General features: G+C 43.7%; 1 protein-coding gene across 1 annotated transcript in view; it reads right to left on the bottom strand.

The window, feature by feature from the left end:
• Positions 1-13,748, bottom strand: part of LOC132899744 (protein kinase C-binding protein NELL1-like) — a 528,774-nt gene that overhangs the window by 282,492 nt on the left and 232,534 nt on the right. Inside the window, exon 6 of the mRNA XM_060941854.1 lies at positions 3,579-3,651. Coding sequence (XP_060797837.1) covers positions 3,579-3,651 — 73 coding nt within the window. The remainder of the gene's footprint in view (positions 1-3,578; positions 3,652-13,748) is intronic.

Raw genomic sequence — 13,748 nt, 5'->3', positions numbered from 1 at the left:
TACACCAGTTCGTCACACTTCCGTTTGGGCTGTTTGGGGCGCCCGCTACGTTTCAGCGGCTGATGGACCGGGTCCTCCGGCCCCACGCCACCTATGCGGCCGCCTACCTGGACGACATTATCGTTTATAGTAACGACTGGCAGCGGCACCTGCAACACCTAAGGGCCGTCCTTAGGTCGCTGAGACGGGCGGGACTCACGGCCAACCCAAAGAAGTGTGCGATTGGGCGGGTGGAAGTACGGTATCTGGGCTTCCACTTGGGCAACGGGCAGGTGCGTCCCCAAATTAATAAGACAGCAGCGATTGCGGCCTGCCCGAGGCCCAAGACCAAAAAGGGGGTGAGACAGTTCCTGGGGCTGGCTGGCTACTATCGTAGGTTTATACCTAATTATTCGGACGTCACCAGCCCACTGACTGACCTCACTAAAAAGGGGGCGCCAGATCCGGTCCAGTGGACGGAGCAGTGCCAGCGGGCTTTCTCTGAGGTAAAGGCTGCACTGTGTGGGGGGCCACTTTTACACTCCCCTGACTTCTCTCTCCCTTTTATGTTACAGACGGATGCGTTGGACAGAGGGCTGGGGGCCGTTTTGTCCCAGCAGGTGGAGGGGGAGGATCGCCCGGTCCTATACATCAGCCGGAAGCTGTCAGTGCGTGAGGGGCGCTACAGCACGATTGAGAAGGAGTGCCTGGCGATCAAATGGGCGGTCCTCGCCCTCCGGTACTACCTGCTGGGGCGCTCTTTCACCCTCTGTTCGGACCACGCGCCCCTCCAGTGGCTCCACCGCATGAAAGATGCCAACGCGCGGATCACCCGTTGGTATCTGGCGCTCCAACCCTTTAATTTCAAGGTGGTCCACAGGCCGGGGGCGCAGATGGTCGTGGCGGACTTCCTCTCCCGTCAAGGGGGGGGGGAGTCGGCTGCGGGCCGGACGGCTGCCCGGCCTGAGTCGGGCGGTGGGGGTATGTGGCAGCGGGGGCGTGGTCAAGCACCGGTCTGTGACAGGAGGGCGGAGTCAGGGAAGGTAAGTGGCAGATTCACTTCACCTGAGAGCAATTAACCTGTGTTTGTGTGTCTTCCCAGGGACTGCGCCCTATTTAGGGAGGGAGAGCGAGAGCAGAGGAGATCTCTCCCGAACCAGACACCTGATGTGTGTGTGTGCATGTGTCTGCGTCAAACCTATTGTGTCCCCTGAAAAGTGGAACAATAAAACCATTTGTTGAACCTGATTTCTGTCCTGCCGTCCTCTGTGCTCCACCCACACCTAGGGAAAGCTACACAGTTATAAATCAAGCATTTCAAAAAATAAAAATCAGTGACTGTGTGTATTTTGACCTGGCAGTTGATTGGACATATAGATTCATGACATGCACAATTTACATCTTAACCATGTTGCATTTTTATTATTATTTTCAGGAATCCTTGAGTCCATCCATTATCTGTAGCCACTGTGCAGGGTCACAGGCAAGCTGGAGCCAATCTCAGCTGACTATGGGTGAGAGGCGGGGTACACCCTGGACAAGTCCCCAGGTCATCACAGGGCTGACACATACAGACAAACAACCATTCACACCTATGATCAATTTAGAGCCACCAATTAGCCTAACCTGCATGTCTTTGGACTGTGGGGGAAATCGGAGCACCCAGATGAAACCCACACAGACAACATACAAACCCCACACAGAAAGGCCCTTGTCGGCCACTGGACTTGAACCCAGAACTTTCTTGCTGTGAGGCAACAGTGCTAACCACTACACTACCATGCCACCCAGTCACTAAAGATCCATTTACGCAATTGATTTCCATTCTTCATGGGCTTATGTTACTTTTTAGGGGCATTGTTTAGCACTGAAGTCAATAACTGAATGAATATTCTAACGTCGAAAGCTATAAAAAGTAGAATATCCAGAACATGCATGAATAGTGAGTGTGCTATGACTTGTATGCATTATGGGGTGATATCCATTACAATAATTCTTTAATCACAGGAAATTAACCTGCTGTATGAACACACTTGACTTAGCTAGAAAGCCCAGCCATAACAGTCTGCAGCTGTAGACTATCAAGCTAGCCTACTGTTTTGTGTGTCTATACTTTATCACTGAGCTCAGGTACAGTGACAAGAGCCCGAGTATATTGTGCACTCAAATAGTGAATAAAAAGAGTGAGAGAGAAAGCAGAGAGGCAGAGGGAAAGGCAAAGGAGGAACATAAACACTGGTAATGGATGCACCTGTGGCTCTGCGAACACCAGATAACTGCCAGGGACAAAGAACATCACCTGGAAACATTCTTGTGCAGACTCCAACATGTCCCTGTTTCAATATGATTTATCTGATATAAATCCTGCTGTTGTACAGCCAGTGTTTCCCTGCATACTTTTCACCAGTCACTGATGTTACGAATCCCTCTCTGATCCCAAACAGACGACACGTTGATTTTCTTATAGTCACCTTTATTCAACCCTTGCGTTTCCACCTGTTACTTGTTTAGTTTCCTGATTACTATGTGTATTTATACCCTCACGTTACTCTGTATCTTTGTCAAATTTCTTTCACATTAATGCCTGGTTCTCTTCTTGACTACAGATAATCTGTTTATAATGCTGCCTGCTTGTGTACTGGCTCTTGCTCTGGATTTGGATGATGATTCGTGATTAACCCCAAACAGACGATACGTTGATTTTCAGCACTTAGACCCTGCTGTTTCTACATGCACTTTCCAGAAAACTTCACCGATTAAGGATGCAGTGAATCAATGTGTGCAGCACCAGAGCTTTTAACCCATTTAACCATCACCAATAAACCCAGGTGTCCCCAAGATTACAGAAATGCTGATCAGTGACATGAACTTAATCATGTAGCTGATGGACTTCAATGAAATAACTGCATCTGTTTAGCATTGCCAGCTGGTGCTTACGGCGAGCAGAACATTTCCTGCTCTTGATTCAACTCCTTGTAATAAATCATTTTAATTTAGTCATGCAATGCATCGACCTGCTAAATAATCAGCGCAAACACTTTGGGAGCTCCTTCAGCCACAAGCCGCATCAAACGGTTTAACATTTGCTTGTGGTCCACTGATTAGAAGCCACACATGCAGTTCACTTGTGTCTTTATTGGGAGCTGGAAACATTGATCTCTAATTGAGCTTTCATGAGCAACAGTCATAATTTTGTACAGTGATACGTTCAGAATTTTACCGACACATCATATGATTTCAGTTTTACTCCTGCAGTAGTAAACAGATCAACCCTTTATTCAGTGATACAGTATGGCTGAAAATATAAATAATTAATAAAAGTGTGTGTGTGTGAGAGAGAGAGAGAGAGAGAGAGAGAGAGAGAGAGAGAGAGAAAGAGAGAGAGAGATGTTGGTTTCAGTCTCTTTTAATTTCGACCGGATGTATACTGAATGCAGGAACAGATTGCTGCACCTTCAGCTCCTCACAGTAATAATGATGACACAGAGTGAATAATTTTTTATTATTATTATTATAAGTCAGTTTCATGAAGACCAGGGTTGGTGAGAGCGGAGAGAAATGTGAGCTTGTAATTGCTGTAAAGCCAAAAGTGCACTTACTGCGATTGAGGCTGGGGCACTGCATAATGTAGCCATTGGAAGAAAAGATTAATTTGGCGTCTTGCATAGAACCCTGCACAGACAGTGAGACAGAAAGACAGACGGAGAAAGGATTAAGTCTCATTCTTGAAAATTAAACTGTGATCACATTTAAAATAATTTCCATCACATTTCCTAATATACATTTTTAAAGATGTGTTTTATTGAGGAGGAGGAGGAGGAAGAGGAGAAGAGAAAAATGCTATCAGATATAAACTGTTAAGAGACAACAATTAACTCTGGCAAGTGGACAAGCAATTTATGAAAATAAATAAAATATTTCATAATACGCTATGAAACTACATTTTTTAAAGCCCTGTTCATGCAGCATGCAGAATATCCATCCGATTACAGAAGGGAAAGTGAGGAAATAAGGTGATGAGCATGCTAACAGCTAACATGGAGGTTGACTAGGAATTATGGATAAACTGCTTGAGGATTGTACAGGATGTTACAAAGATGACGATGTAGCCCATACTGATTTACTGGACACCCTGAATGCAAAAGGAAAAAAAGTTGATGCTACAAAACTCTATGATATAAACCGCTAATGATATTAGCAAAAAGAAAAACTTAAGATAAAGGCTCTGTAAGTTGTTTTTAATGTTTTTAAACAACAATCCTAACATCATTCAACATTGTACATGACATGATGATGAATTTAGTCAAGAATTAAATAAAGCACAAAGTGGTTTTCTTCTGAAGAATTTCTCTGTAGATTTCTCTGGAGCTGGGCGGCATGGTGGTGTAGTGGTTAGCGCTGTCGCCTCACAGCAAGAAGGTTCGGGTTCACGGGCGATTGCTCTAAGACAACGAGGGAGGCTCAGCCTCCTCTAAAAATGACGAACATCGTGTAGGATGAATTGCGCTAGGCTTATCTTATAGCCGACCTTATAACATTGCTATTTCAGATCCAGAATCATAGAAATATATGTGCTCAACCCAACTACAGTGTGAAATCATTCCGTTACAACTTTCCCTAGTTCGCCTAATGTGTGCGTGAGTTTTTCCCCCTCGTGACAGCGTGATGCAGCGCAGCCTCAGTGGACTTCAATGGCATTTGGGAGCTCTACACTTTTCAATCTCAAAATGCAAGACGATTATTGGACAAATACTGCGAAAACGCCCGCCCACGGACTCCCACGGACTCCCAGCCTCAGTGGACTTCAATGGCATTTGGGAGCTATGCGCTTTTCAATCTCAAAATGCAAGACGGTAATTGGACAAATACTGCGAAAACGCCCGCCCACCGGACTCCCAGCCTCACAGTGGGAGGGACATGGCAGTTTCCGCGAGGAGACTGGTGATTGGTGAAAGCGATCGGATATTTTCTTTGATTGACAGCTCGTTTCAAATATAGACAGGCAGCGGTGAATCTCAGTTCAGTCCCATGCGGATTCGCAAGTGCTGTGGTGTATTGTAAGAGATCAGCTTACATTTTGATTTCATTCATTACATACGGTTTCTACCAGCTTTTTTAGTTTGTATATATTTTCATTGTAAATAAAGTGTAAATATAGTGTTGTCAAGTTTGCTATCTTAGTTCCAGAAATTTCGTTTGAGTGACTGAATTTGAACTTGAGGGGGCTAGTCAGCTAGCAAGAAAGCTGCGCACGGATGCCAAGCATTGCTGATTTACTTTTGGCGAAGCCATTTGCCAGTCTTCTTTTCGAGGAAAAAATTAAAATTAAAGAGCAGGGTAGACCAATGCCTCAAATTGACTTGGTGAAAAAGGTAGGAAATAATACTCGTTCCTTTCAGCTCTCCTGGTACGAGAAAGTGAATTGGCTAATAGCAAGTGACCCACATCAACAACAGTAAATAGGCTACTTTAGTAATATGTCATGGATGGACCAAAAATCTCATCTCATCTCATCTCATTATCTCTAGCCGCTTTATCCTTCTACAGGGTCGCAGGCAAGCTGGAGCCTATCCCAGCTGACTACGGGAGAAAGGCGGGGTACACCCTGGACAAGTCGCCAGGTCATCACAGGGCTGACACATAGACACAGACAACCATTCACACTCACATTCACACCTACGCTCAATTTAGAGTCACCAGTTAACCTAACCTGCATGTCTTTGGACTGTGGGGGAAACCGGAGCACCCGGAGGAAACCCACGCGGACACGGGGAGAACATGCAAACTCCACACAGAAAGGCCCTCACCGGCCCCGGGGCTCAAACCCAGGACCTTCTTGCTGTGAGGCGACAGCGCTAACCACTACACCACCGTGCTGCCTGGACCAAAAATATAGAATCTATTTAAAATGTTTATGCTGAGTATATTATATTGGAATATATATTTTTCTGGATATGAATTAAACACAGCTACAATTTGGAAAACATTTTTAAACAAAAACACAGCCGAGAACATTTCACACTACAGACCTGGATTAAAAGTGAAGGGTTATCAAAATTGTCAATAAAACGTTTCTCAGTCAAAATAAGTAAAATATAGGGAAAGTGCCATTGAATGAAATGTGTGGCACCCAGCTCTATGTTTGGCTCCCCAAGGTCAGTGCTTGTGCCTATTCCAGAACACTCTGCTGTTACTGCTGAGGTTCCTGACAAAGAGCTGCTTTCAATAATGATCAATTTTTAAACAACATACCACAATTTTAAAATATAAAATGTTAAAATATACCCCTCCCCCCCCAACACCACCATCATGTATATTGGACAGTAGGCTAATGGGCCAAAAGAACCTGTTATTTCACAGTTTGTGACCCTGCCAACAATCAGCCAGATCCAGATCAGAGGCAAGAGTATGGGCAAAATTGATGTGTTTTTTCTTTTAAAATCTGGAAATATCATAACCGACCAGCCTCCCCTGTTTGAAAGACTACCAGCCGCCACTGTCCAGGTTCGAGCCCCGTGGCCGGCGAGGGCCTTTCTGTGTGGAGTTTGCATGTTCTCCGTGTGGGTTTCCTCCGGGTGCTCCAGTTTCCCCCACAGTCCAAAGACATGCAGGTTAGGTTTACTGGTGACTCTAAATTGACCATAGGTGTGAGTGTGAATGGTTGTCCGTGTCTATTGCCGCTTTTCCACTACAAACGCGGCTGAGTCGGGCTGAGCCGTGCCGTGCTGAGTCGAGCTGAGCGGGGCTGTTGGAGTTGCATTTCGACTACAACCGCGCTGAACCGTGCTGGCTGGAAGTGGGTGGACACATTGGGTGGAGTTAGCGAAAGTGGGTGGACGTCAGGTGATGTCGTTAAGCAGCGCAAACAGTGACATCAGTGATCTTTTAAGCAGTAGTCTCACAACCCGAATAGTAAACAATAAACATGGAGGACATGGAGTCGTTAGTGTTGCTGGTCTTGGTGCTGTGGCTTGTTGTCACCGACAACGCGGACAGATACTGGCAAGAGCGTATAGATGAGGCGAGGCGCATAAGGCTTCAGAAATTCTCGTAATTCGTAATTATTCTCCTTCCGGGTTTGCGGTGTTTACAAATCCCAGCGCGCTCGCGGGGCGTGTGTGGGCATGTGAGGACACTCCTCCTCACCAATCAGTGCACAGGGGAGTGTCTGCTCACGCCCCCAGCCTCACTTGGATCGCTTTGGCTCGCTTCAGCCCCACTCCAAAACAATGCGAGTTTAAGGGGCTAAGTAGGGCTGAAGCGAGCTGAGTCGTGCTGGTTTTTGGTAGTCGAAACGCGAGCCGTGTCGGGCTGAAGTGAGCTGAAGCGAGCTGAAGTGAGCTGAAAAAGGGTAGTGGAAAATGGCCATAAGTGTCAGCCCTGTGATGACCTGATAATGTGAACAGATAATGAGATTTCTCTGGAGCCAACACATTCCCTCGCCAACAGCTGTGATCCTCAAAATATATTCTTTGTTAAAAAAGTATTTTTAAATCTGCAGCTGACCCATGTGATGTTTATGTGTAATGTATTAAAGTATGGTGTGATCTCAACTTTGCATCTTCAACATTTTCATTTGCAGAATCAAATGCAGGTTTTATAAAAATAGATTAGATTAGATTCACTTTATTCATCCCACATCGGGGAAATTCACGTGTTACAGTAGCAAGAAAATGTCATACAGATAACAAATAAAACTGAAATAAAAATTAGACAAACGAAAGATTAAATACAGAGGGCTATTTGTATTTTCTACCATGAAAAAGTATAGAAATATTGCCTTATTGAGAGGCTCGGAAAAATTGCACATTACAGGTAGACTCTGTATATATAAGTACAGTGGTGCTTGAAAGTTTGTGAACCCTTTAGAATTTTCTATATTTCTGCATAAATATGACCTAAAACATCATCGGATTTTCACACAAGTCCTAAAAGTAGATAAAGAGAACCCAGTTAAACAAATGAGACAAAAATATTATACTTGGTCATTTATTTATTGAGGAAAATGATCCAATATTACATATCTGTGAGTGGCAAAAGTATGTGAACCTCTAGGATTAGCAGTTAATTTGAAGGTGAAATTAGAGTCAGGTGATTTCAATCAATGGGATGACAATCAGGTGTGAGTGGGCACCCTGTTTTATTGAAAGAACAAGGATCTATCAAAGTCTGATCTTCACAACACATGTTTGTGGAAGTGTATCATGGCACGAACAAAGGAGATTTCTGAGGACCTCAGAAAAAGTGTTGCTGATGCTCATCAGGGTGGAAAACATTACAAAACCATCTCTAAAGAGTTTGGACTCCACCAATCCACAGACAGACAGACAGACTGTGTACAAATGGAGGAAACTCAAGACCATTGTTACCCTCCCCAGGAGTGGGCGACCAACAAAGATCACTCCAAGAGCAAGGCGTGTAATAGTCGGCGAGGTCACAAAGGACCCCAGGGTAACTTCTAAGCAACTGAAGGCCTCTCTCACATTGGCTAATGCTAATGTTCATGAGTCCACCATCAGGAGAACACTGAACAACAATGGTGTGCATGGCAGGGCTGCAAGGAGAAAGCCACTGCTCTCCAAAAAGAACATTGCTGCTTGTCTACAGTCTGCTAAAGATCATGTGGACAAGCCAGAAGGCTATTGGACAAATGTTTTGTGGACGGATGAGACCAAAATAGAACTTTTTGGTTTAAATGAGAAGCGTTATGTTTGGAAAAAGGAGAACACTGCATTCCAGCATAAGAACCTTATCCCATCTGTGAAACATGGTGGTGGTAGTATCATGGTTTGGGCCTGTTTTGCTGCATCTGGGCCAGGATGGCTTGCCATCATTGATGGAACAATGAATTGTGAATTATACCAGCGAATTCTAAAGGAAAATGTCAGGACATCTGTCCATGAACTGAATCTCAAGAGAAGGTGGGCCATGCAGCAAGACAACGGCCCTAAGCACACAAGTCGTTCTACCAAAGAATGGTTAAAGAAGAATAAAGTTAATGTTTTGGAATGGCCAAGTCAAAGTCCTGACTTTAATCCAATCAAAATGTTGTGGAAGGACCTGAAGTGAGCAGTTCATTTGAGGAAACCCACCAACATCCCAGAGTTGAAGCTGTTCTGTACGGAGGAATGGGCTAAAATTCATCCAAGCCGGTGTGCAGGACTGATCAACAGTTACCACAAACATTTAGTTGCAGTTATCGCTGCACAAGGGGGTCACACCAGATACTGAAAGCAAAGGTTCACATACTTTTGCCACTCACAGATACGTAATATTGGATCATTTTCTTCAATAAATAAATGAGCAAGTATAATATTTCTGTCTCATTTGTTTAACTGGGTTCTCTTTCTCTACTTTTAGGACTTGTGTGAAAATCCGATGATGTTTTCGGTCATATTTATGCAGAAATATAGAAAATTCTAAAGGGTTCACAAACTTTCAAGCACCACTGTATGTATAAAAATAGTTTAAGGCCTATATTATTGCACATAATAATTGCATCGATGAGAGATGGCAGAGGTAGTAGTGGTGAAGTAGTGCTTGTGAGACAGCGTGAGAGGCCTCGCTGCTCTGTGCATAGCATGCTTCCTGTACGTGTGATATAAATGTGAACTTTCTGTGGCATGAAAAAACCCCACCTGAAATCCGATCAGAGCAGTCAGATCTAAACTGATTTGCAAAAATGTGAGTTGAATCGTATTTACTTGCTACATATGATCCAATCGGATATGGACGTAAAAGGGGATTTTGATGGAGTTTGAACTCTATGTATGCGCTTCTGACTTATTTCAGTAAAATAAAGAAATAACTAACTTCTGATTGTTTATTTTTATTATTAGTGTGTATATTGCTGAAGTATTAGGGGTGTAATGATGAGCAAAACTCAAAATACAGTATGTCTCGGTACAATATATTTTCAATCCAGTTTTCATTACAGCTTTACCTGAATACAATATGTGTTTTAGGTTTCCAGTTTTAATTGATTCAAACATTCAACATGTATCCTGTAAGTACAGAAATTGATACTGATTAAAAGTGTTTGCGTGATTCATTCAGATTCTTAACAGTGTATAATGATGCATTAGTGCATGTCAACTTTGATGAAATGAAACATTTTGATGCACATCACCAGCATATTTGCAACCAAAAGGAAAGCAGTAATAATAAAAATATAATTCAACATACATCCTTACTGACTAAAGAGCAAATGTGTTTATTTCCCCGTTTACAGCACCAGTTACACACCTGTCAACATACCCAGACCAATAATAATAATAATAATAAAAGTTCAATTTCTATAGTGCCTTTCACAATCCCAAGGTCATTTTACAAAAGGGATGGGAAAAAAGACTAAACAGTAAGAAAGGAAGAGAAATGTTCATAGAAGTAATGTCTTCAAATGAGATTTGAAAGTAGAGAAAAAAGAATAGCAATCATGGAGAGATGATGGACTCTCCCGTCAATTTTGATGTATGAGTGTCCATCAGTCCTTCAGGTTTAGCTTAGTCAGTTAGGCGGATGACTACGTCTGACGTGACACTTAAGTCCCACCAAAGACTTACAAACAAGGCCACATAGGGTGCAAGACTGCGGGTTACGAGATAAGGTAGCTGGTACTAGTGTGGATGCTTTAGTCCTCGCTCTTCCCTCCCTCAGCCGTTGGAGATGGCTGGATTCAAAAGCTTTAATACCATTATGACAACTCACTCTCCACTCCCTTCGGTCCAGGGCCACCTGCTCAAAGGTCTTAAATGGTATGCAGACAGCTTCAAGATTGCTCCTCAGCTTGTCCTTTTCCCTAAGCCATGGCCTTCCTACATTCCTTTTACCACTGTATAGCTGACTGTACATGAGAACCTTAGGTCACTCATTCTGATGACATGGCCAGCCCATCGTAATTAGGATTGCATGAGGAAAGTCTCAATGCTGCCAATTTTGCACTGAGTGAATAGATCAGCATTCGAGATCTTGTCTTCAAGTGGGGACCCACAGATTGTATGAAAGCAACCCTTGTGGAACACATCCAGCTGATTTATGTGTGATATGGAGTCCAGGATTCTGATCCATACAAAAGGGTGGTGAGAACAATGGCTTTATAGACCTTGATTTTAGTTTCTAGACTTATGCCTCTCTCATTCCAGAGATGATGACGGAGTTTGCCAAATGCACTAGAGGCTTTGGCAATTCGATGGACAATCTTGTCATCAAGGGATGTGTTTGAGTTCATTTTGCTGCCCAAGTATGTAAATCACTTCACGTATTTGAGATTCTTTCCCTCTATCTTAATAGGGGTGGATGGAAACTGGTGAAATGATGGTATTTGTTTGACATCTCTTATTTGCTTGGGTGTAGGGGTGGTTGGTGGACAACTTCAGTTTTCTTTAAGCTGATAGTAAGCCTGAAAGTTTTACTAGCGATGGAGAAATGATTTACGAGTTCCTGAGCCTCTTCGAATAATATCACAACAAGTGCTGCTTCATCTGCAAAGAGTAGATCATGAATCATGCTAGATCTCAGAGTGTTTTATCTCAGAACCTCTGGTGGTTAAAAAGTCCACTACTTGTATGAAATTGCATCCTCATACCTTTGTTCATATCACCATAGGCATGCTTCAGCATTGCAGAAAAGAAAATTGCAAAAAGAACCGGAGCCATGACACCACCTTGTTTTATGCCGTTCATGACGTCAAAATAATCTGAAAATTCCCCATCCAACAAAACAGCAGCTTTCATCCCCCAATGAAGGGAAATGATGTTAAGTATTTTGTCGGGTATAACAAAGGTTTCCTGAGTACCTTCCAGACAGCCTCTCAGTTTACAGTGTCAAAGACCTTAGTTAGATAAGATAAGATAGCCTTTTATTATTCCACAAGGGGAAATTTACATTGTTACAGCAGCAAAATATATAAACAGAAAAAGATAAGGCAGTGAAGGAGTAGTGCAAAAGTACTAAGTATACAAAAAAGGATATATATATAAACTACAAATTTAGAGATAAAAAAATTAACAAATTTGCATAAATTAACAGGTTTGCAGATATATAGCTAACATAAGTGTATTACAAAGGTGGTATTGCACGTGTAAGTATGGCGCAGGTATTATTACCAGTAGTACCCAGGTAGTATTGCACAAGTAAGTCGGTATATTGCACAAGAGCCATTTTAACCAGGTGTAGCTAGCAGTTTGCTGTAAGGTACTGATGCTGATAGTCAGTGCACACAGTATACGTTCAGAGGGGTTTCTATGGATGTAGAAGTGATCTGGACAGTATTGTTGATTATTGTGAGGAGTGTCTGGTGCTGTGCTTGGTGAGGTGCCAGTTGTACAGCCTCACAGCAGTAGGGAGGAAGGAGCTGCTATGGTATATCTCTCCTTTACACACCACAGATGGAGGAGCCGGTCACTGAAGGAGCTGCCCAGTGCTGCTACTGTCTCCTGCAGTGGATGGGAGGTGTTCGCCATTAAGGATGACAACTTGGCCAACATTCTTCTCTCCCCCACTACATCCACTGAGTCCAGTGCACAGCCCAGGACAGATCCTGTCTTCCTAATCAGTTTGTTCAGTTTTTTTCCTCTCTGCTGTTGTGATACTGCTTCCCCAACAGACAACTCCATAGAATATGGCTGATGCCACCACAGAGTCATAAAAAGAGTTCAGAAGTGGACCCTTTACTCCAAAGGCCCTGAGCCTCCTCAGCAGGTGGAGTCTGCTCTGACCTTTCTTGTACAGGGCGTGTGTGATCAGTCCAGTCCAGTTAATTATTCAGATGAACACTCAGGTACTTGTAGCTCCTAATGATCTTAATGTCCTTTCCCTGAATGTTCACTGGGGTAGGTGAAGAGAACCTCATCCTGTGGAAATCCACCACCAGTTCTTTGGTTTTACTTGTATTGATCTGGAGGAAGTTCTGTTGGCACCAGACCACAAAGTTCCTTGTCAGTTCTCTGTACTCATCATCATCGCCATCTAGGATATAGCCCACAATAGCAGAGTCATCAGAGAACTTCTGTAGATGACAGGTAGTTGTATTGTATCTAAAGTCCGCAGTGTAAAGTGTGAACAGAAATGGGGCCAGGACTGTCCACTGTGGAGCCCCTGTGCTGCAAAGAATGGTGTCTGACACAGTCCTTTAGTCTCACATACTGTGGTCTGTTTGTGAGATAGTCCATAGTCCACAAGGTAAGATGATGGTCCACCCCTGCGCTCTCCATCTTACTCCTCAGAAGAATTGGCTGGATGGTGTTGAGGGCACTGGATAACTCAAAGAACATGATTCTAACAGTGCGTTCTGCCTTTTCAAGATGAGAGAGAGAGAGATCTATGAAGCAGGTAGATGACCACATCTTCCACCCCAATGCCTGGCTGGTAGGCAAACTGCAGGGGATCCATAGCTGGCCCCACCAGTGTGTGGAGATGTGCCAGAACAAGTCTTTCCAGAGCCTTCATCAGGTGAGAGGTCAGCACCACTAGTCTATATCCGTTTAACTCAGTGGGGTGTGCAGTTTTTGGTATCAGAACTACACACGACATCTTCCAAAGGACCGGCACTCTTTCCTGTTCCAGGCTCAAGTTGAAAATGTCCCTCACTATTCCACACAGCTGGTCAGCACAATGCCTCAGGAGCCCAGGGCTGATGCCATCAGGACCTGCAGCCTTTCTCGCCTTCATCTTACTCAGTACCCTCTTGACTTGTCCTTTGTTGAAGGAGAAAGAAGAGCACAGCTGAGTGCTCTGTGTTATGCATGGAGGTGTGAAGCACTGAGCTGGAG

Source organism: Neoarius graeffei, chromosome 15 (genome assembly GCF_027579695.1).
Source record: "Neoarius graeffei isolate fNeoGra1 chromosome 15, fNeoGra1.pri, whole genome shotgun sequence".
In the NCBI taxonomy this organism is placed as follows: domain Eukaryota; kingdom Metazoa; phylum Chordata; class Actinopteri; order Siluriformes; family Ariidae; genus Neoarius; species Neoarius graeffei.
The sequence above is the reverse complement of the archived record's forward strand: the minus strand, read 5'-3'. Positions and strand labels throughout refer to the sequence as shown.